The sequence below is a fragment of the Mastigoproctus giganteus genome, chromosome 8, assembly GCF_048544385.1.
Source record: "Mastigoproctus giganteus isolate SK-2022 chromosome 8, ASM4854438v1, whole genome shotgun sequence".
Classification (NCBI taxonomy): Eukaryota; Metazoa; Arthropoda; class Arachnida; order Uropygi; family Thelyphonidae; genus Mastigoproctus; species Mastigoproctus giganteus.
Genome location: NC_143582.1, coordinates 137,248,907 through 137,272,633, shown reverse-complemented (window position 1 = coordinate 137,272,633; position 23,727 = coordinate 137,248,907). Strand labels below are relative to the sequence as shown.

Below are 23,727 nucleotides of genomic sequence, written 5' to 3'. Positions count from 1 at the left end.
TACATTCATGGCAGACAGAACGTGGTGGCCGATTATGAAAATATTGAGGGAGGCTCCAACGGAAACATAAGAGAAGAGGTGGCGACACTGACAGAGAGAGGGAAGGCGAAATGTTGATAATTGGAAACGCCAATTGGGATGTAGAGGCAATAAGGAAGGCCCAACAGGAGGATACTAAATTAAGGGAACTAAGAGTAGGAAAGTGGATACAACTCAAGAGAGAAGGAATGGGCTACCAGGTGAACCACCAGGGTCTATTAGTACAGGTAGAGGTGCCAGACAAATGGGGAGAGCAAAAAGTTAGGTTAGTAGTACCAAACAAAATGAAGCAGTGGATATTAGAGACACATCACAAAAGCAAGGTCATGGGACATTACGGAATGGATAAATTTCAGAGGAGAATACAAGAAAATTATACATGGGAAAGTTTAAATACAGACGTGAAGCAATTCTGTAAAACATGCCATATGTGTCAGGTGAGCGAGCCCTTCAAGGGCCAAGCCCCACTGCAACGACACATTCAACCAACCCAAGCGTTTGAAGCCATGGCGTTAAATATCATAGGACTGTTAACAACTACAGAGCAAGGGAAAAGATATATTCTCACTATCGTGGACATGTTCGTTCACCTGCTACCCGGAGGCAATTGCGTTAGGGGATTAGAGAGTGGAAACAGTGGCCAAGGTGTTTGTAGAGTATATCGTGTGCAGGTACGGATGCTGCACGAACATACTTACTGACCGAGGGACTAATTTTCAGTCTGAGCTGATAATTCAATTATGCCAGATGCTCCAGATAAAGAAGTTGAGCACAACCCGATACTGGCCACAGAGTAAGACTCTGCAAACGGTTAAATGGGACTATTAAGATCTTGACATCCCTAACAAATGAGTCTGGAAACAATTGGGACATACAGCTGCTTTATTGCCTTTTTGCGATTAGGAACACTGTACATAAGAGTGTGAAGGAGAAACCAAGCTATTTATTAATGGGATTTGACCCTTGGTTGCCCATTGAGTTTGAGGTACAGGGACCCCTGGACAGAATACAGGGACGTAAGTGAATTTAAAGTGGAAATCGCTGCTAGGTTTGAAAAGGCTTTTGAAGAGTGCTGGCAAAAACAGTTTTTGCCAGTATATACCCCTTTTTAAGGGGTATATAAGGATTTGGTCGGCGGGAAAGAGTGAGTAAGTTGGTTGTTTGGGGGTAAGTTGGGTGGTAAGTTTTTTTTTTTTTTGGAAAAAAGTGTAGTGGTGACGTTAAGAGATGAGTGGTAGGCAAGTAGCCAAAAACAGAGTGAGAGACTAAATATGGGGCGAAAACAGAAGGCATTTTCAGTAGGGCATTGGGAGTTTAAATACAGCAACTGGAAGAAGGGGGGGTTGGAAACTGGGGGATAGGGGCCCGTACAGAATAATGGAAAGGTTATCGGATATTACATTTAAAGTAAGGGAATTGGGTGAAGTGGAGAAACTAGGGTGGAACACAAGGACAGGTTAAAGAGCTATCTTTTCAGGGATTTCATAGTTAAGAGGAGAAACCCAGGAAAACTTAAGAGTCAAGGAACGCACCAGAGGGGAAAAGGAGGCAAAAAAACCGAACCCCTGGGTAGGCACCGAGCAGTCAGAAGGACCGACTATTTTAAATTGAACAGGGGTGATTTCTGTGTCCGAAATTAAAACAAGGATAAGGGGGGGGGGTGAGGAAATTTTGATACGGAAGCTGAAGAGTAAAACGACATCCTAGAAAATCCCTCGGAATTTTCTACAGCTGAGGAGGGATTGTAAGCTTTGGCTTACTAGTAATGAAAAAAAATAAAATAAAATAATATATATATATTTAACATTGGAATATTATATCTTCTTACAACAGATTGATTCAGCAATCATTTAATTAAACAAGACAACGATTGATTAAAATAGAATCAGGTATTAATGGTTTAGTAATGTACTTAAAGGCGAAGCAAATTTCTTAGGACGGTGAACTTCAACCTACAAAAGGTCAGGTCAGAATTCCTCGAAAAGGACCGAGCCAGGAGAAGGATACAGAGAAACGGGTTAAAGGAGCTTAGGAGGACAAGGGCAAAGGAATTTATCGGGGATTATATTAAAATAAGGGGTATATAAGGATTTGGTCGGCGGGAAAGAGTGAGTAAGGTGGTCGTTTGGGGATAAGTTGGGTGGTAAGTTTTTTTTTTTTTTTTTTTGGAAAAAGTGTAGTGGCGATGTTAAGAGACGAGAGGTAGTGTACCGGGAAATATGTCTAAAAGGGTATAAATCAGTAAAGTTTAACTGGAATAGGCAAGGAGAGAATTTTGAGTGGATTCCAAATAGCTGAATTTAGGATATGTCAAAAATGACAAAAACCAGATAGTCTGTTAACACAGGATTTCGATCTGATAGTAAAAAGTGGGAAGAGGAAGTACAGAACAAAGGAATCCTGAAAATCAAAACCCGAATGGAAAATCATCCTAAAACCAAGGAGCTAGCCCAACCTGGAGAAGGGGACAATTAATTGTAAGTACTCTTTATTTTTATTATACATAGTCCGAGATATAGTTCGGGAGAGAAGTAACATAATGTTGGAACTAAAGAGAATGACAAAATAAGGCACTCTATATTCCTATCTGCGAATGACTTGATTAACCTGTATGATGGAAGGAGAACACCCAAATGATGTCTTTAAAACTACTGAGAACTGTAATTATTCCTCGTAGTAGATGAGATTTAGTATAAACCTTGGTAACTGTGCATCCCTGTGGAGTTTACTGGACAATTAATTGTAAAATTAACCCTTATTAATTACAATAATTTATGTACCTAAGTTTGAACCCTTATATTAAACAATGTTTCAATTATATATGTGAATGTGTCTGTTTGTCTCACTCTATTCTAGCTAACCCAAAATCCCTGGACTTGTATATCCAGAGGCCCAAGGGTAACATATAGTTACCTAAATAAAATAACAGTAGGTGGAAAAAAAATATAAACATAAATTAATTAAATAATTATAGATATATATAGTACAGTACCAAGGCATACCCCTACAACATCCTTTCATGGCAACGGTCTTCCCCTCTGGCAGTGCCGTCTTTCAGAAGGATAATGCGCCCTGCCAAACCGCCCGGATTGTTCATGACCGGTTTGTGGAACATGAGGAAGATTTCCAGGTATTGCCCTGTCCTCCAAATTCCCCAGACATCAATCCCATCGAGCATCTGTGGTTTGTGCTGGAATAGCAACTCCGATCTACGGCGTCTCAACCACGTACCATACAGAAGTTGAAGGATCTGCTGGTTTTGTGTTGGTACCAGATACCACAAGCCACATTTAGAAATCTTGCAGCGCCCATGCCTCGCCGGGTACGAGCTGTTTTGACTGCACGTGGAGGACCAACATCATATTAGGTAGGTGGTCATAATGTTTTGGCTCGTCGGTGTATATGAGCATAATGTTCGTAGTGGATAAAAACATCCTGTTTTTATCCACTACGGTTTTATGCCATAAGCTGTAAAGCTGTAAGACTAAAAAAGTATGGAAGATGAGAGAGGGATGGAATGGAATGCTCTCTCTCTCTACTTCCAGTCCCAATTTATGATTCAGCACAATCTTTGATTCTTTTAATGTCCTTCTCAGTTGTGGCCGCTACGCCACATGCCAATTTCTGATAGGTCTCACAGCGATTATCTTGACCATTGGCAGAATGGCCAATGGTCATTATTTTGACCATTGGCAGAACAGGGGCAATGTTGCCCATCAATTCTGCCTTCACTTGGTAACTGTCCTGAAACCTTGGAGCCTTCACCCTAAGAATCAGTGTCATTGCTATTCATTTTTTTTTTTATAATATTTAACTTAACTGAATTCTGCATTGGATATTATCCTCAATAAAATTGGTTAAAGTCTCTTCATTTCAATCCTAATAGCCAGCCTAGCCCTAGTTGCTTGCAGTGGAACAGCTGTCTTTCCCACTGCTAAAATGAATTCTTTATTTTTTTATAATTGTTTTTACAGTTAAACCTTGCCAGTCCTAAATTATAGCACACATCTGTTTGCCATTGACCAGAATTGATTCGCTTCAAAATGTCTAATTTAATTTTCAAATTCGGTCCCTTTCTTACATTTATAGTCTTCGTACTGAGTCCAGACGTTGTTGCTTTTTCATTCTTATCCGCCATTATTAACTCTTCGAAAATGTAACTACGTTGATTGCATTAATTATGATACAATGTTCAAGTAAACTGTCCGTTACGCATGATGTCTAATACTGTACTGAGTGATGACTAGACTTCGGATAAATGCATATAACGCAAATATTACAAGCAATATACTTGATCATTTTTCAAAATGTTGATCTCGGAATATGTAAAAAGTCGCTGTACTGCAATTAAATTAGCGTGCGAGCAAATTTCACTGAGTGTGGGAAACGTTTTAATGCTGTTTTGCTATTCATTTTCAAGCTGTTGACTACATCAAATAAAACGATTTCGATAAATATGTCAAAAATGCAATCTGTAAAAAGAGCATTATAGTGATTTGTGACAGCATTATAGTCAAATACAGGTTATAATATAAGAACAGCATTATAGCAAATCAGCGTAAAGCGAACTGCATTATAACGAGGGCTTGCTGTAGTGATAAAGCAACAAAGGAGTACAATTTTTTTTCTTATATTTATAAGAATTTTTGACATCATACGTGGAACCACTGGAGTATGGTTACAGACTACCAGGAGTTGTTGGACCACAGTTTAGAAACACTGATCTATACTTACTTTATTTTATCCATGCTGTTTGTCCAAGTTAGGGGTCAGCGACATGGATGGAACGCTTCCACTTAGTACAGTTGGCACAGTCTGCTGGAGTAAGCCATAGTTCCTGCATATCTTGCTGCACTCTGCTCTCGTTTGTCATCTTTGGCCTGCCCTCCTCCTTCGACCTGGAACTTGGCAGCTAAGCACATGCTTGGTAATGTGAGTAAACTCATGGTGCTGGATGTGCACCCACCATCTAAGTCTGTTCTCCCTAATCTTCAAGTTGATGGGTGCAGTTTTCATCTCCTGTCTTGCATCTTCATTCCGCCTTCTATCTTTCATGGTTATTCCCAAACTCCACCTTAGCATTCTCATTTCTGCTGGCATTTAAGCTTGTTGTTCTATTCAACTGACAGCCCAGCACTCCGAGCCATATAACATACATGGTCTTACCACCTGTTTGTAAATTTTTGATTTCAGTTTAGTTGGCATCTTCTTGTCTTTCAAAACACCAGACATTTCCTGACACTTGGCCCATCCAGATTTTATTTGACTTCAGACGTCCTGTTCACAGCTGCCAGTTGTGTCTAGCACTGACCCAAGGTACTTGTAGTTGTTAACCCTAATTAAGCTGTACATTGCTAATGCTGAGAGAGCCGTCTCAGTTGCCAAAGCACTCCATGTATTGTTTTGTCCCTGTTGACTTTTAGACTTTCCAGCTCTAGAACTGTTACCCGTCTCTCTAGCTTTGCCTGTACTCTCTCTCGCGATTTGCCACTAGGCATGACGTCATCTGCAAAGAGTAACTGTCAGAGCCATTGCTCTGAATGTCTCTGGTTAGTGTGTCCATTATGATGATCAATAGAAATGGGCTAAGGGCAAGCTGACATTAACAGTGAAGGCATCACTAACTCCAGCTGCACTATGTACTCTAGCTCTACTATCCTGGTATATATCCTGGATAAGCTTGACAAACACTGATCTATAGCACTACAAATTTATATTTATATAGCACTATATCACTATTATACAGTGCTATATAATTTATCATTATAACTTATCATTAAATTTAAGAAAAAAAAATTGTACTCCTTTGTTGCTTACTTGGTCTCTTGTTTCTAATAATTCATAATATATTTAATATATATAAACTTTACATGGTCCTTGAGGCTTGCCATAGATATTCCTTCGAGTATGACAAACTATGCCATATTGTTGGGAGCCTAAAGTGCTAATATAATTGATATTCAGGTCCTGTAAGTGGATCTCAAATTAACTGAATTTTGGTGATGAAATCCAGCTGTTCTGCAGCAACCAGATCCTTTGCTTCACAATGGTCTGTATCCCCCAAAGTGAAGGTCTGAAACACTGCACCCAGCATACTGGAAATGACCAGTATGCTGGGTGTAGTGTTTAGGTGTGTACCAATGGTGTAAGAAAGGTGTGTAAGAAAGGGTTCAGGTGTGGCATCTACATCAGAGAGGAATGCTGCTGCTCTGTATCACCAGGCACAATACCACTATTTTTCTTACTGGAGGCTTGAAATGGTGAAACCCATTCAAAATTTGGAGCAAAGCTATAGCAAGCCCTATTTCTTCCACCACACAGTATGAGTGATGTTTTCATCATGGTGAAATTGAGTACACCTCCAACATTTGCAAGTGGCAAAGCAGATATGACAAAATTCCTGTGTATCACTGACAAAACCCTATGAGCTGTTTTAGCAGTCCATCTGCACTGTTCAGAGAATTTTATATCTAACTGCATATTACCCCCCCCCCTCACCACCATCCAGTAGAAAATGCCTTAGTTTGAATCCCATCAATGACAAGAAGAAATTTTGGGGACTTTTTACAACGGGCTAGTAAGTCAGTCTCAGACAAAGGTTGCATGGTTTTTTCCTCCTGGACACTTCAATTTTTTGTCCAACAAACAGGCAAATTGACCACAGAATACATGTAATTTACATACATGATATACTATCACCTTATAGCCTTAGTTCGTTTGGCACTTACACACACACACACACACACACACACACACACACACACACACACACACACACACACACACACACACACACACACACACACAACTAGCATTTGCCTGCATTTAAGGCTTCTTCAATGGCAACAGCAAATTATTTTGTACCATCTCTGTTAAATTGTACAAGATATAAAAGATTTCTCATCTCAAATGAAAGATCTTATACCTATTTGGGATTCATGTCGTTAAAATTTTCTCCTAAAGCCTTTGTGGTGTTCTTCAAGTCTTGAATCGATCCACGTCTCAGTATATAGACCCTCCTGTCATGCATGGACAAGCTTGAAGGCAAAGTACATTTTGGCTTTGTGGCATTTTTTTAGCATGTTCCTATATCTATCCACCATACAGTCAATTAATGTACAATTAATATTTTTAGTTCTTACATGAACAATAATACTCTATTTTTAGTTCTTACATGAACAATAATACTCTCTTTAGAGCTCTTAAAAACTAACAACTCATTGTTATATCATCATCAATTTTCACTTCAGGCAGACTTAACTTGGTTCTAGAGCCTATTTTTATTGCAAAAAATGTTACCTGTTTCCTTTTCCAATAATCTCCCAATAAAACTACATCCTAGTATTAATATTTATTTCTTAGCAAAACTCTAGCATAACCCTTAGAAAAACCTAAATTAGAATCAGGCCTGAAATGTCAAAATGATTAAAAAGTAGCAAAATAAATGACAGGTTATACTGATTGATGAGGATTTGATGTTTTGTGGCACATTGGCAACCTAGGCCATGATGCACAGCTAATGTCAAAAAATATATGTACAGGTGTCCCTCACACTATGTGGTTAATTGGTTCTGAGAATTCAGCATGTAAAGTGAACAGACTTTTACATGGGTAAAACAGGGATGTGTTCCAAAATGGCAAATGCTCCTTAGAATAACCATTCAGTGCTTGTGGGTTTTTGGAGTCGTAGACCATGAGAGGCTTTATTTTCTAAAATTTAGAAAGAAATGCATTATTTATTTTTTCTTCAATTAGCACATTGATACTGTAATTAATTTAATCAGATGATGAATCAACTTTTTCATCAACTTTTCATTACCATTTCATCAACTGATACTGGCCCCGAGTCAGTGGACTGACAAGTTTCATCTCTGTTGAAGAAATGGTAAAGAGAGAGCTGATGGAGGGCATTTTTTCTCTCCCTGTAGAGTTCTTTGTTACAGGCCAAAGAATTCTGAATTAGTGCTTCTCTCTCTCTCTCTGTATTAGGACCATTCTCATTAATGATACTAATGGCATTGTCAATATGCTTAAAAAATTCAGCCATTTGTTTTGTTGAAAGGTGTTTAACAGGCTCAACTGAGGGGGTCATCTTCTTCTTCATTTAAGTCTTTCTCCAGTCCTCACTGGTAAGCTCCCCTGTACGGGATAGAAGCAACTCATCCATATTAGTCTAATCTATGTCTTCAAACCCAACTCTCCTTGCAATGGCAACAATATCATGTAGTGAATTGGAGGATCAAAGTCATGAGCTCAGTGACATCGGGCCAAATCTCATTCCAAACTCCTTTCATGCAACACTGAAACTTCTGTCCATGCATCTCCAACGTTGTAAATCACTTTCTTGATGTTATAGTGCTTCCAAAAATCTTCAACAGAAAGTTTATCTTTACCATGAAAGCCTAAGAAACCTATAGGTAAAAAGAAATCCAAAGAAGAAAAAATTAGTCAAGAAACACTTGTCATGATGAACCGAAGACAACAAATGAGGAGCAAGATAAACACTTACAAGGATAAAATTGAGTATACTGAGTTATGCAGAGCGATTAGAAAGAGACTCAGAGAGGACATAAGAAGATTTAACACAAGAAAAGTAGAACAAGCATTAAGGGATAACGAAGGACTTAAATCAGCAGCCAATACAGAAAGACAAATGATACTGAAACTGAAGAATAGTGATGGTGTACTTATAAATAGCAGAGAAGGCATAATTCAAATAGCAGAAGACTACTACATAGAATTATACAAGGAGTGAGGGAATGATGCCAGCAGTGGGGAAGATGGATCACAAATTAGTAACATATATGACATACCTGATATTCTTCCTGATGAGGTAGAACATGTGTTAAAGAAAATGAAGAATCAGAAAGCCCCAGGAGAAGATGAAGTTACTGTAGAGCAGTGGCGGCTGGTAACTCTGATGTTTGGGGTGCTGCATCTTAAAGTTACATTAAATTGCCTTGGTTATAAGACATGTAGACATACATAGTAATAATAATAAGAAATTTAAAAATACTAGAAAACATAAACTTAATACAGTCAACAACACAAAAACTAGCACAGGAATCTGGATCAACAATGAAAATGGAATGGTGCACGGCCATCTTACATGATAAGCCTACCTGGTATTTATGAGGGAAAGGAGAGGGGGGGGGGGCTCTGTGATGATAAGGTGGCTTCCGAAAAGCAGACCTGTTTGTTTGATTCGTATCAACTTTTCCAAGTGTGTAACCTAGAATAGTGACAGAAAGTCAGTGAATTATACAGACATTTTAGATTATGTGGCCAAGCAATGATAACATCACCTATTTTTAAATAAAATTATACTGTTCTTTTTAAATGGAATTTAAAAATATATTTGTAAAATGTTAATTGTACTTTGATCTTTCTCTACTTATATGCTATTTTCCAAGTTGATGCTACACTATACCGTGCAACAGTTTTAAAAAATGAAAGTAACACAAAGCTATTTGGCACAGTCTTTAAACGATTTAAGTATTTATTGTAGTGATGTTTCCCCCCCCTCTTCAAGTCTCAAAAGATATGTTCCTAAAATCAAAATAAAGCCATTTATTTACTTGATGACCAACAATGGTATTCATTAATGAAGAGTTTAACTAAACAAAAATAAACAAAATTAATAATAATATTAATAATGTACTGTTTCTAACTGCACTTTCTTTCTTTTTTTCTTGTGTTCTTTTGAATTAACAATATCCAGTGAAAATTGTTCAGAACTGTGCTTGTTGAATGTTGAAGTAACACCATTGCAATTACTTGAGGTAAACAGAGAATTTTTAATCACCCACTCTGCAGTAACAGCAGCTGCTTTAAGGTGCTGCATTTCATTTTTGGCATCCCTGAAAAGAACAAAATTACATTTTTGTAGTTTCACTGTAGACCTAGCAAATAATTTTATTCCTTAAGTATAACTATCTTTTAATTTTTTTACTATCTAACTGAATCAAAACACATTGTTACAAAATGCATTTTTCTAGCTAGTTTTATTTTGAACAATGCTAAAAATACAATGCCACTTTTTAAAGTGAGAATAAACATGACCAGTTTTTTAGGAATAATCTATTTGCTTACTCCAACATATTAAATTACCTATAGATTTACATAATGAATTAAACAAAATATATATTTAACTTAAAACTGAAGATCAAGAAATTACCAATGAATTAGTAAAAGGGTACACCACACTGCATTTGCAATTCATTGGTATTAAATTAAAAATGCTTTTATCTTTTTTTAAGTACAGGTTCTCGGATTATCCGTTTTGCCAGAACAACAAAGGTCACGCAATGATGATTTAACAGTACACCTCTGACCTGCTAATTAGTATTAGCCATATGGTACAAGAAAGCCTAAGGCTTATGCTGCACAAGCCAAAAAAATAAATAAATAAATAAAAATAAATTATTATAAAATAGTTCATAAATAATAATAAAAACAGGAAGTAGACAACCTGTGCATTTCCCTCTCCCATAGGTAACTATCCAGCTGACATTTGAATTTCCCAAACTGTCAGCCTCTACCACCCATGTTATAACTCTACCACTCACAAGTTATAACTTATTCCAGTAATTTATAACTCGCTGGCCAAAATAAAACTTTCTGCAATCCAGTCTAAACATCCCTCCCAATTCCCGGCAACTTTTAATTTATGGCCTCTAGTTCTATAACTATTTATAACCATATATAATCATATATTTATAATCATTATAGGGCATATGCCATCAACCCCAGGAGCCTTACTGGCTTGTAGGTTCATACATATATTTTTTAATAATTTCAATAATTATATACTTCTCATGTCTTTAAAGTATCTAGCGATCACATGACTGCTAGATACTCAAATTAAACAAATACTAAATGTAAATTAACTGACTAAATGAAATACAGGTACATTAGTATAAATTATGTTTGTTCATTAGTATCAATGAAACAGAATTATTAATTAAATATGAATTAAATGATTAAATGAACAGTTTCGTAGGAACAATATTCCATGGCAGGGCGGATTTGCAATTTGTACAGAGTGAACAGTTGTTTGGAAGAACAGTAATGCTGAGAGCGAAAGAGAAAACCAAGTTTTTTTGATACAGAGGAAGCAATATTGGTAATGTGCTTCTGCCAAGAGAGATTAGAAGTCAGGGTAATCCCCAAAAGAGATATATCATCTTGCCTAGAAATTGGAATGTCACCAAAGATAAGCATAGGTGCAGAAGAATCCTTTTTTGTGAGATATAAGACAGGACTGAGTTGTAGAAGTATTGAAATTAATTGAGTTGTCTTTTCCCCACTGAAGAATTACCTGGAGATCGGCATTTAAGGAATTGGTAGCGGATATTCGAGAAGTTGAAGCTGATTGAGCAGGGCGAGGTGTCTCAAACTGGAAAAAGGTCATTAATATACAAGAGGAAAAGAGTGGGGGGAAAGAACCGAACCTTGGGGGACACCAGCATTAGTAGAGAAGTTAGAAGACAAAGAGCCATCTACCATCATCCTCAGTGAGCAATCAGAGAGAAAACTGGATAACCAATTACACAAAACAGTTGGCAAACCATAAGCTTGTTTAGAAGACCTTTATGCTCAACACGATCGAAAGCCTTTGAGATGTCAAGAGCAACTACTTGTGTTTCACCGAACTTTTCCATTAAATTTGTCCATAAATGGGCAACATAAGCCAGAACATCATCAGTGGATCGACACTGACGGAATCCATACTAGTATTCGTTGATCAGATGGAAGGTTTCTAGATAGTTTAAGAGTTGGCAGTTAATTGATTTCTCCATTACTTTAGAAAGAGTAGAAGTAATTGCAATGGGACAATAATTGGATGGGGGGGATTTGTTACCCTTTTTAGGAACTGGCTGGATATGAGCAAATTTCCAAGCAGAAGGAAAAACACCTTTGGAAGAAGAAAGTGAAAAAAGGCGGCAAAGAACAGGAGTTTGTTTGTCTGTTATTTGGTTTTTAGGAGCATTAGCAACTAAGTCCATATTTCTCCAGGATATGCAGTGGTCATTCCCTGACCTTTCCGTATCCTCCGTATTTGGTGGTGACGGGCTCGAACCCCGGTCTAATCAAGAAGCGTGTGCTACGCACTGCTGCTCCTTCCCACCTGGCTATGGAGGTGCCTAAAGAACAGGAGTAAATTCAGGAGCACAGGTTTCGAGAACAAGCAGAGAATTACCATCAGGACCTGAAGCTTTATTAGCATCAAGATTCGTCAAAATCCTTCTGACATCCTTTTGATGGAAGACCAAAGGAGGCATTGAATGGAGCATGCTGGGAATGATAGAAGATCATTAATACATGAGTTGGAAGAAAAATGGGATGCTAGCAGTTCAGCTTTATCCTTGGCTGAAGTGACAACAGAATCATCTGGTTTTGACAGAGGTGGGAGCAGAGATGGGCAAAAGTTGCGGTCAATGGCTTTGGGAAGAGGCCAGAATGCTCGGCTACAATTAAGGCAAGAAGCAAGTTTTCTACACTTAGCCTGTTCAAAATCTAGTTTGAACTGATTAATAACTGCTTTACAATTGTTGCGAGCTTTGGTGTAGGCAGAAAATGAAACTGAAGAATTGGAAACAAGCCAATTACAATATGCAACATTCTTCTCTTGAACAGCCTTAGCACATTTATGTAAAAACCAAGGTTTAGATAAAGGATGAGATTTTAAAGTGGAGTGTGGAATTAAGTATTTCATTCCTAAAAGATTTTTGTTTAAATATAAGATCGATATCATACTTTTATTGTAGAAAATCTTGATCTGACGCTCACATCAAACTAATCCGGTTAATGTAATACAAAATCTTTAAAAATGCGAACATATCCGTATTAAAGGATTGTTAAATTATATGATATTATATAAAATTAAACTTGTCTTCAATTCACATAGTCTGCTAACTGCTATCAAGGAAGAGCCAAGCACAGCCAATGCACATCAACCTACTCCAAACTAAACCCATCAGCAATGATAGACCAGAAAGAGAAAACAATTGTCAAACTGTATTAAAACTATATTAAATTAAAACCGTAGTAAAATATTCTTAGGCTGAACTTCTTAATACACGACCAGGTATTCTGGTTGTAAACCATGCTCACAAGAAGTAACGAGTTAAAACAACATCCACTCTCTTATACTTTAAAATAGGGGCATCGCGACAAGATTATTACCGTTAACCAATGTGAATCGTGCTATTCATACATGCGCTTGAAGGTCCACGAATCCGAAATAGTATATGGTCTCCGTACATTTAAAGAACAACAGTTTAATTTCATATCAAGTGTTTCAGCTATTAACAGTTTTATGTATTCTTTCTGTGAATTTATTACTTTAGCTTCGTTAAACAGAAAAACGTGGTTCTCCTGAATGGCGTGAAAGGAAAATTCAGATGCATCTGTCCTTTTTGCCCTCACAGATGCCTTGTATTGTTGTAAACACATAATTTTGGGTAGTAGGAGTTGTAAAAGGAGATGTTAAAGGAGTTGCACTCCCCACAAGCAATGTTATAGACAATATTGGTTTGCTCCATGTTAGAGACTGAGGTTGGTTTCCTTGCCTTCAATATTGTCTGAAGTTTACTAATCGGTTGTGCAACTATTTTGAATTCTGTATTTTTAAAAATGTTAATTAACTGCTCATACTATTTTTGTACATAAGGAACTTTAATAAAATATTTATGTGTGGTGTTTTTAATCACTGGAACCGATTCGGATTTTAGTTTCGTCTATCATTGACGTTTCCTAATTACGCCCAGTGTATATCCCCTGTTTAAAAATCTTGTTGTAAGTTCCCTGAGCTCGTCATTAAGGGTTTCTTGTGTAGAACTATATCTATATGGATTGTGAAATTGGTTGAAAATGATACTCCTTTTATACGTTAAATTGGGCTTCATTGCTCTTACATTTTGAAATTCCTAAAAGAATAATTTCATTGACACAATTTGAGAAAAATTGACATCAGAAGATTTGAAACAGTAATCCTACCAAGATAAAGAAGAAAAGAAATCTTGCAGATCATCCCATTTTGCATTCTTGTATTGCCAAAGAATGCAAGGTTGAGGATGGCCATGAGAGGAAAGTCTCCCTTGGAGAAGAGACCATCACCAAGTTGTGATCTGAGGTGCCTAGAGGTCCACTCACCTCAACCGTGTACTTAGAAAGGTTGTTTGTGAGAAAAAGATGAAGCATGTTGGCTGTATGGTTAGGGTTGTCCGTATTCTGGTAGGTAAATGAACAATCTGTACGAGGTCATTAGTCAAGATGCTGAGGCAAAAGCCTCAGCATCTTGACCAGCTGGGTCTGTGTGACTAGAAAACTGAAGCCAGCTGGAGTTGTGAACATTAAAATCACCAAGGAAAATTACTTCACTGTTCGGAAAGCTGAACTGGAGAAAGTCACCGGAGTTGTTATCAAATGAATTTTATTTCGCAAAAAGTAATACCATAAGTATGTTAAATTCACTCATTAGAACTAGTGAATAATTGACATTTCTGGATTCCATGCTGTATCCTTTTACAGACCTAAGATTTGAGATATTAATGAAATCAAAATTACAGAAAGTTAGTTTAAATGTGGAATATACAGAGAATTGCATACGATCAGAATAAAAGTATACTTGTAGTTCCATTTTCTGTGTTGATCAGCCTACATTTCTGCTTGTATACATCAGAAAACTTTGACAGCTTACCTTGGATATCCTCATCAATATCTATGAATATCAGAAATAGAAGGGGACTCAGGGATCAGTGTTGGGTTCCCTCCTATTTCTAATTTTCATAAAGCAATATTGATGAAGATATTGAAGCTGTTACATTTGCTGATGATTGATGGTGGGAAGAGTGGTCAATCTGAGACAAGCCATATTGCTTTAAAAGAACTTGAAATGGTTATATATAAATGGTCTGAAAAATGGCAACTAAAATTTAATGTTTCTTAATAAAACTAAGGTAAATAATTGCACAAGGCAATAGAACTATGCATGAAAATTCACTATTGAACTGGCAGTGATTATTCACAATATTGTGTTCGTAGTGAACTACAAAGTAGTAAGAATGGCATTGATTTAATTGTATCTCATCGATTACCATCGGCCCACTATTTATTTTTTTTTTTTGCCAGTGTTGAAAAAGCCTATGGCTTTCCTGCAGTAAATAGCTGATACTAATACTAATTGATAGTGTCTTTCATTACGATGCTAGAGAAATGTGATATAAAAGTTCAGACAATTATGTATGCAGTTTCCACATCCAAATGTGTACATGGAAACTGCATACATAATTGTCTGAACGTAATTGCCTGGTGTTGACGATATGTACGGAGTTTCCATGTACATACGTACATGGAAACTGTGTACGTATCGTCAACACCAGGGTACCTACCTACCCATTGATGATAGGCCAATAAGCCTGGAAATGGTGCTGTCTGGGTGGTGGCATTTTTTTTTTTTTTTTTTTTTTTAATGAAAACCCCAAACACGAATGGTATCAAAACCTATAGTACTTAGTACCATGCATGGGTTGAAGGAGAAGTATGGGGGAGGGGGATGTCGGAAACTTTGCTCTAGAAACTAAACATGGTTTCACTACTTCAAGCCTCCAATAAGCAAAATGGTGGTATTGCACCGGTTGATGAGAGCCATCTACCACCTAGAATAAGTAACATTAGTCTTTTAGCATTAGTAAAGGCATATGATGCAAGAAAGCAAGCTTATGCAGCATCGGCAAAATTCTCATTTTACTTTTCCACTCACTCCAAATGTTTGTCTAGTTCTGCCTTGAATCTATTCAAGCTATCAACTTCTATGACAGATGGAAGTTTGTTCCAGCAATCAACCACCCGCTGGCTAAAGGCTTTCCTTAATTTGAATTTATGCCCTCTCAGATGATTATTCTGAGCAAGAGGAAGAATCCCATCAGCACTGAGCATGCTCAAACCATTCGAGGCCTTATACACCTCAATGAGATCACCTCACAGGTGCCTAGTCTCCAAATGCTGCAACTTGCAGAACTTAAGCCTTTTTTTGTAAGAGCAACCCTTTGTTCCATTCATTAATCTTGTTGCCCTTCTCTGTACTCATTCCAGCAGCTCTACATCCTTCTTAAAATGAGGCCTCCTGACCTGTATACAGTACTCAAGGTGTTGCCTTATACAAGGGGATAATCACCTCCTTATCCCTTCCCACCACATATAGCATCAGCAAAAAAAAAAAAAAAAAAAAATACTACCCATTTCCCCCATCCATTCACTCCAAATGTTTATCTAGTTCTGCCTTGAACTTATTTCAGTTGACCTCCGTTACAACAGATGACAGTTTGTTCCAACTATCAACCACCTGCTGGTTAAAGGCAAATTTCTGCACATCTATTCTACAATTGTCTTTCCTCAATTTGAATTTATGTCCCCTCAGGTGAGTAATTATCATTAGTAGAGGCATATGATTCCCGAAAGCAAGCTTGTTTAGTATCAGCCAAAAAAAAAAAAAAAATTCCTTCCCATTTTCACCCATCCATTCACTCCAAAAGTTTGTCTAGTTCAGCCTTGAATTTATTTAAGCTGTCAACTTCTACAACGACAAATGGAAGTTTGTTCTAGCAATCAACCACCCACTGGCTAAAGGCAAATTTCCACACATCTATTCTATAACTGTCTTTCCTCAATTTGAATTTATTTGAATTTATGCTCCCTCATATGTAGTCTGAGCAACAGGAAGAATGCCACCAGCACTGAGTTTGCTCAATCCATTCAAAGCCTTAAACACTTCAATCAGATCACCTTGTAGGTGCCCAGACACTGTAATTTGCAGAACTGAAGCATGTCTTCATAAGAACTCCCCCTTTCATTCCCTTCACTAATCTCGATGACTTCTTTACATTCAGATAAAGCATTTTCAGTGTTATTCTGAATAAAATAAGAAACATTTAAGACTTTTTTTAATTTTATATTTATGAATATGAGGGTAACCTTAAAATAGTGTAATTGGAAGGAACATAATAATTTAAATAAATCTTCATTGAAACTTTTAGAATGAACTACGAAGGACACATTGTAGTTTATTTTATTTACTTGTATGCCTAACAAAGTAAAGCGAATTATTAGCATTAGCATTAGTTGCAAGAAAGCAAGCTTGTGCAGCATCAGCCGGAAAAAAAAAAAAAAAACTCCCATTTCACCCCCATTCATTCACTCCAAATGCCTCTCTAGCTCAGCCTGAAATTTATTTAAGCTATCAACTTCCACAAGAGATGGAAGTCTGACAAGAAGAGATGGAAGTTTGAGCAAGTGGAAGAATCCCATCAGCATTCAGATTGCTTCAACTATTCAAGGCCTTATATACCTCAATTTGATCACCTTGCAGGTGCCTAGTCTCCAGAAGCTGCAATTTGCAGAACTTAAGCCTTTCTTGGTAACAGCAACCCTTTGTTTCACTCACCAATCTCGTTGTCCTTCTCTGTACTCGTTCCATCAGCTCTACATCTTTCCCAGAATGAGGACTCCAGACCTGTATACAGTACTCAAGGTGTGGCTTGACCATTGCCTTATACAAGGGGACAGTCACCTCCTTGTCCCCACTAACAAAATTCCTGTATATCATTGACTGGACCCCACGAGCTACTCTTTCAGCCTGTCCGCACTACTCAGAAAACTTCTTATCTGACTGCACAATTACCCCCAGGTCTCTTTCATTCTCCACTACCCTGAGTGTAGTACCCATTTGATATGTTACTCTGGGGTTACTACTACCTAGTGCTTTTTTTGGGATGGTACACAACAGTACGGCATACCAGTACCTTTATTAACAATGACGTGTGACATTTCGATGCAGTGCACTTCGAAATTTGTAATATTCTGTAAATTTTTTTTCACATGTTTACCTATTATTCAAATAAGCTTAAAATTATTTAACTAAATTTGCATTTTTTACTTTCTATTGTTAAGATATTTTCTATATAAAACTGTATAACCACTTTTATAATTCTAAATTACTCAGTTGGACCTCTGTTTAATGAAGTCCTTTTATAGCGAATTATTTTGAATTTCCCCTGGAAGTTACATTTAAAATAGTTTCCGCTGAGCAATGAAAATTTTCATATAAAGAACGAATTAGGAAAGAATTGACTCGGTATGCACTGTTTGCATTTCTGGCCATCAGGCAATTTAGGCAATCAGTGCTGCTGTGCGAATTAAGAGAGCTAAAGGGATTACCATTCTACAATTTACTAGTATCTGGTAAATCCTATCTGACCACTTGTCCCACATACGGAGAAGTCGCGCTAGTCAAGAGTCAGCAGATCAAGGTGTATTCCCAATGGGATCTGGCCCACCTTCTACTGAAGTGGTGTCCAATCTTTTCCCATACAGGGGCCATATTCAAAGTTAGATTTCTTTAATGTGTTACATTTTCCATATCTTGTTGCATGTAAAAGTAAAACTGAAAACATTCGAAAATTTTATTAATTTCAATACACAATTACATTTACTGAACAAAACATTTAATGAGAAAATTTTTTTGGTAATTAACAAAATTAAAAATACTGTTTTAGTTCACTTTCTTGCGGGCCGTAGGTTGGACACCTCCGTGAATCAACTTTATGTGCCCTGTTCGGGAATTAGGAAAGTGATTTTCTTTTACCCCGACAAATAATCATCTGTTGTTTCACGGAAGTGCGTTATCCACATTGTTCCGTGAATTTTCTCTATCTCTGTTAACATGGTCACAGCACCTGAATATCTGAATGACACCGACATTTTGGATAGTTTCAAAAAAAAAAAAAGAAAGGAAAAAAATTCAAATTTAAGAACTAGTGACAGTACCGATGGCAAAAGAAGGAAAACGAGGACAATGACGGTATTAATCCTTCTAAACATGAATTATTGACATTTGGTGAAAATGAAGTCAGAAAATTGTCAATTAGGTTACAGTTAAATGAGAGAGAGATGCAATTCGTGGATACCTAATTGATAAGAAAGTTTTAGAAGAATTGAAGCATTTGATGAACGCTCTGAGTATGATACCAATTTCATCGAGTGAATGTGAATGAGGATTTTCACAAATAATAATAATAATAATAATAGAATCTTTAATTGCAGCAATGATAGACATACAATTAGTCCCGTCACGGCATGGTGGTGCCAGGGGTTTACAAAACATATTTACAAAAGATACATGAGAAAAACATAAGTTACATCAGATTATTAACAAAGCACAGTTTTACATTTTCAGTTCGACGAGGATACCCTTCCTGTATTTTTTATTATTGACCACTTCTTGGAGGTCCCCGTCGATGGCTTGCAGTGAGGGCAGCATTTGCTTTGGCAGGAATCTGTCGGTTAGTACTAGCCGGTTACGGTTTGCTAGCAGCTGTGCTGAAGACCAGAGATAAGGGGAAGGAATGCGCCAAGAGCAGTGATCCCAGAAGTTCGGCTCTGTAATTTTACCGGTGGCCATTTTGATGGTGAACAGCAACTTTCTTTCTCCGATGTAGGACCAGAGCCTGCGTAGTTGAAGAGCTTCTGCTAACTGCGTTGATCTGAGAGCTGGGGGAAGGTGGAGTTTGCTGTTGGCCCATTTTAGAAGCCAAAATTCGGCAGAGAGTATTTTAAGAAACTACTGTTTCTTAAAATTGTAGGCCCACCACTGACAACCTTCGATCCAGCAAAACATGTCGATTTGTGGCTGCTTCGGAAACATCATTTAGCAACCGACACACAAAGAGGAAGAACAGAAGTCGGCACAGGGTGTCGGATGAGAACTTAATAAAAATTTGGAATATTCTACAAAACTTTATTACGAATTTATTTTTACTTATGTTTTTATTATTTTTTACTTATTTTACTCACATTTTACTTATTTTTTATTATTTATGCTTAATAAACTGTGCATTAATATACTTAATTTGTTGTTCTTATTCCAAAAACATTACTACTAAAGTAACAGCCAACTGGGCTAGCTGGGTGGGTAAAGTGCCTACCTGGCAACCCAAAGGTTGCGGGTTCGATTCCCGCCTCGCGCCTGGATCAAAGTACTGCTATTGTTATTGTTATTTGGTTTTTTTTTAGGAGCATTAGCAACTAAGGCCATATTGCTCCGGGATATGCGGTGGTCATTCCCTGACCTTTCCGCATCCTCCGTATTTGGTGGTGACGGGCTTGAACCCCAGTCTAATCAAGATGTGTGTGCTACGCACTGCTGCTCCTTCTCACCTGGCTACGGAGGCACCATCAAAGTACTGCAAAAACCTTGGGAGGTGCATTATGGCCACAGAAGCCTATGCACCAACAACTATCAAAAAAAATTCTAAAGTAACAATATCAGGGAAAAAAATTTTAGAGTACTTTTCACATCCTTTTAATTTTTAATTTTTCCTGATAACAAAGAATGAGTACCAGCACCTATTATTTTTACAAAAAAAAAAAAAAAAAAACTACTACTACTCGTATACAGTACTTTACATTTGTCAATGTTAAACTTCAGTTGCTGCCTCTCAGCCCATCTGCTCAACTTTTCCAGATCCTGTTGTAGTAGCGTACTATCATTACTGTCATTAACAACTCTGCCAACCTTCGTATCTTCTGCAAACTTAGACATCAACCTTGATATACCTTCATCAATATCATTGATAAATACAGAAAACAACAATGGGCCCAACACCGAACCCTGGGGGACTCCACAAATAACAGTAGTCGAGTCCCCCACTAATAGGAGAGATGTTAGCACATTTGTAGAAATGCCCTCTAATCCAAAGATGCTGTCAAAATTATGGCTAAAAGTTTGTTTCCCTCTTTTGCTTCTTATTCTTATAATATAACTGAGTTTAATTTTACTGAAAATAATTCTCATTTAGCATTTGCGAAAAAAACCCCATCATTTGTCCCAGTGAAAAGAATTTAAAAACAAAATTGTCTAACACCACTGTAGTCACTTGTGCGAAAGCAAAATCCTTTTCCTTTACTCTTGAGAGTTGTTTTTATCTTTAAATACATCCCACATCAGTACACTGTGACTGCTACCTAATGGTTTCTTTTCCTGAAGATGGAGTCAATGAGAGTATTGCTTTCTCTTGTTTGCCTTACTGACATGCTGGTATAGAAAACAATCATCCAGTAAATACAGAAATGTTCTGCTACTAAGTTAGTGACCAACGCACAAGTTCCAATCAATATCTAAAAAGTTAAAATCCCCAATGATCAAGACATTCTGATTTAAAGGTACACACTATTTGTGTGTATCATTGTTCACTATACTCATCAGCCATTTGGCCTATTTAGAATCTATATGCTTTTTTTAACTTTATTTTTTTCTTTACAAGTATTTGTGTGCCTGTTTGTACTCTTAGTATCATCTAGACCAGTGTTTCTCAAAGGGTGTGCCGCGTCACATTAGTGTTCCGCAAAATTTTCCAAGTGTGCCGCGAAATTTAGAAATTTCTTCTTCTATGACTACGTAGGTGTGCCGCGAAATTTTTCTTCTTTGGAAAATGTGCCACGAGAGTAAAAAGATTGAGAAACACTGATCTAGACAGAAATGCAGTTATACCAGTCAGAGCATGGATTTGTTAAGGGGTAATCTTATCTTATCTGACCAATATGCTTGCATACTATGGCCCACTAACAAAGAAATTTGATGCAAAAATTAATTTTGACATCATATACTTAGATTTCAGAAAAGCTCTTGACACAGTTACACACAAAAGACTGCTAAACAAATTGGAGCAGTGTAGCATTAAGGGCAAGTTACTGCTGTAGACAAAGCGATGGTTGAGTGGGAAAAGACAGAGTGGTTATCAATGGGCACTGCTCTTCTTTGACTGATGTTATTAGTGCAGTCCCCATGGTACAATGCTGGCTCCATTGTTGGCTTCTATATTTATTAATCATACCAATGGAAGCATATCAGATTTATCAGATCTGATATGCTTCCATATCAGATCACTTATAATAAATTTAGTCCAGCAAAACAGGTAAATCGAGCAGAGAACACGCAATTTACAGACACAATACACATGGGTATATGAATTAACATTCCAGATGAACCTAATGTAAGAGTTAGGATTATATTAAGTTTGTCGCTAAGCTTTAATGCTTAGCGACAAACTTTAATGCTTAGCGAGAAGAAAAGAAGAAAGCTCTAAGCTTTCTTCTCTGTATGAGGTTTATTAACTTTAGGAGCCATAGTGAGGGGTTTCTAATTTAAAATAAATGTAAAACAGTGGTATAATCTATGATATCAGTATAGAATTCACTTTGAAAATGACAAATGTAAACAAATACAGTAATCACGATTTGCCATTTTCTTTTATCGGCACTGCAAGACATCTGTGCTGTACATATACATCCAATCTCAATGTGCCATTATTTCGACAGTCTACTTATTGCACTGCTGATTCAACTGCTTGTATTGTCTGTATAATATCCTAATTTACATTGTAGTTAGTTTACTATATTGTAAATAATTTATAATGCACAAATACATCAATTACTTAATTTTGTATTTAAAAATTAACTATTAAATTCTGAGTAACATCATTACAAGCTCGATTCTCGTTTGCGGCTTTTTGAATCATATATGATTTATCCTTATAGATGCAAAACTTGAGGCCAATATCATGAAAAAACATATTCAAAGACAGTTTTGATAATGTAGAATAAAGGACAGTTTTGATAACGCTCAATAAAATGTTCTTTACAATAAACAAAATGCTTCTGAAAATATTCTACTTTCAATTTCATGTAGAAAGATGATGCTAATCAAAATTTCGTGTTTACAATCCCACATTATTGTACAGGCAAACCCCATATAACACGGTACTTCTACAACACAGTTTTGCTCTAACATGATTGATAAATTGCGGCAATCCTCGCACAGCATGGTACTTATAAAAACATGGTTTTGCTCTAACGTGGTTAGAGAATGCAAACCCCGCATAGCATTTTTGAGCTTGTGTGGGGGGGGGGAACCCTGCTATTAAGTTAAATGTAATTTTTCAACATTTCCATTCCTTTTTGTGAATCCCTGCCATTGACTTGCCAGTCGTTATGCAAAAAAAAAATCATTAGGATATCCCTGTATTTTATTATGTTGGGAAATCCCCATGTTAGGTTCTGTGGTATTGAACTTGTGCTTGTTTGAGACCATAAAAAATTGTGACCTCAAAGCATGCAGTTTGCGACTTTTAAGGTTTTGAAAGGTTATTTTGGTTTTTATTTGATCATTTATAAATTTTTCCAGATATGTATTACTAAACTCTGTTCTTAAGAACCATACTGGAATAATTTCTTCGTTGTGAATTAAATTCATAGCCCTAAATTATGCCTAAATAAAGTAAAAAAGCACTGCTCAAAAGAAACTATTTCACTAGAATGAAAGATACAAATTTTGGATTGTTTTAAAAAAGGGAAAAGATATCATACATTGAAAAAAGTTTAAATTTAAATGAAGCAACAATCTGGAACATAAAGAAAAATGAACATAACATTAGAACTGCTGGATCTTTCATTTCCACAAATACGAGAGCTTGTCACTCAGCACCAATAATTAAGAAAATGGAAAAAGCACTCAGTATTTGGATTGACGACAGCAGTAAAAAATGGATCCCATTAGATTGCAATGTAATTAAACTTAAGTAGCTAAATATTTATAACCATTTAAAAGAAAATGGAGACTCTTTTGTTAAC

General features: G+C 36.8%; 1 protein-coding gene across 1 annotated transcript in view; it reads right to left on the bottom strand.

Moving 5' to 3' along the window:
• Window positions 1-9,688: 9,688 nt before the first annotated feature.
• LOC150081844 (uncharacterized) overlaps window positions 9,689-23,727 on the bottom strand; it is a 92,718-nt gene continuing 78,679 nt past the window's right edge. Inside the window, exon 5 of the mRNA XM_090380341.1 lies at window positions 9,689-9,899. Coding sequence (XP_090236467.1) covers window positions 9,689-9,899 — 211 coding nt within the window. The remainder of the gene's footprint in view (window positions 9,900-23,727) is intronic.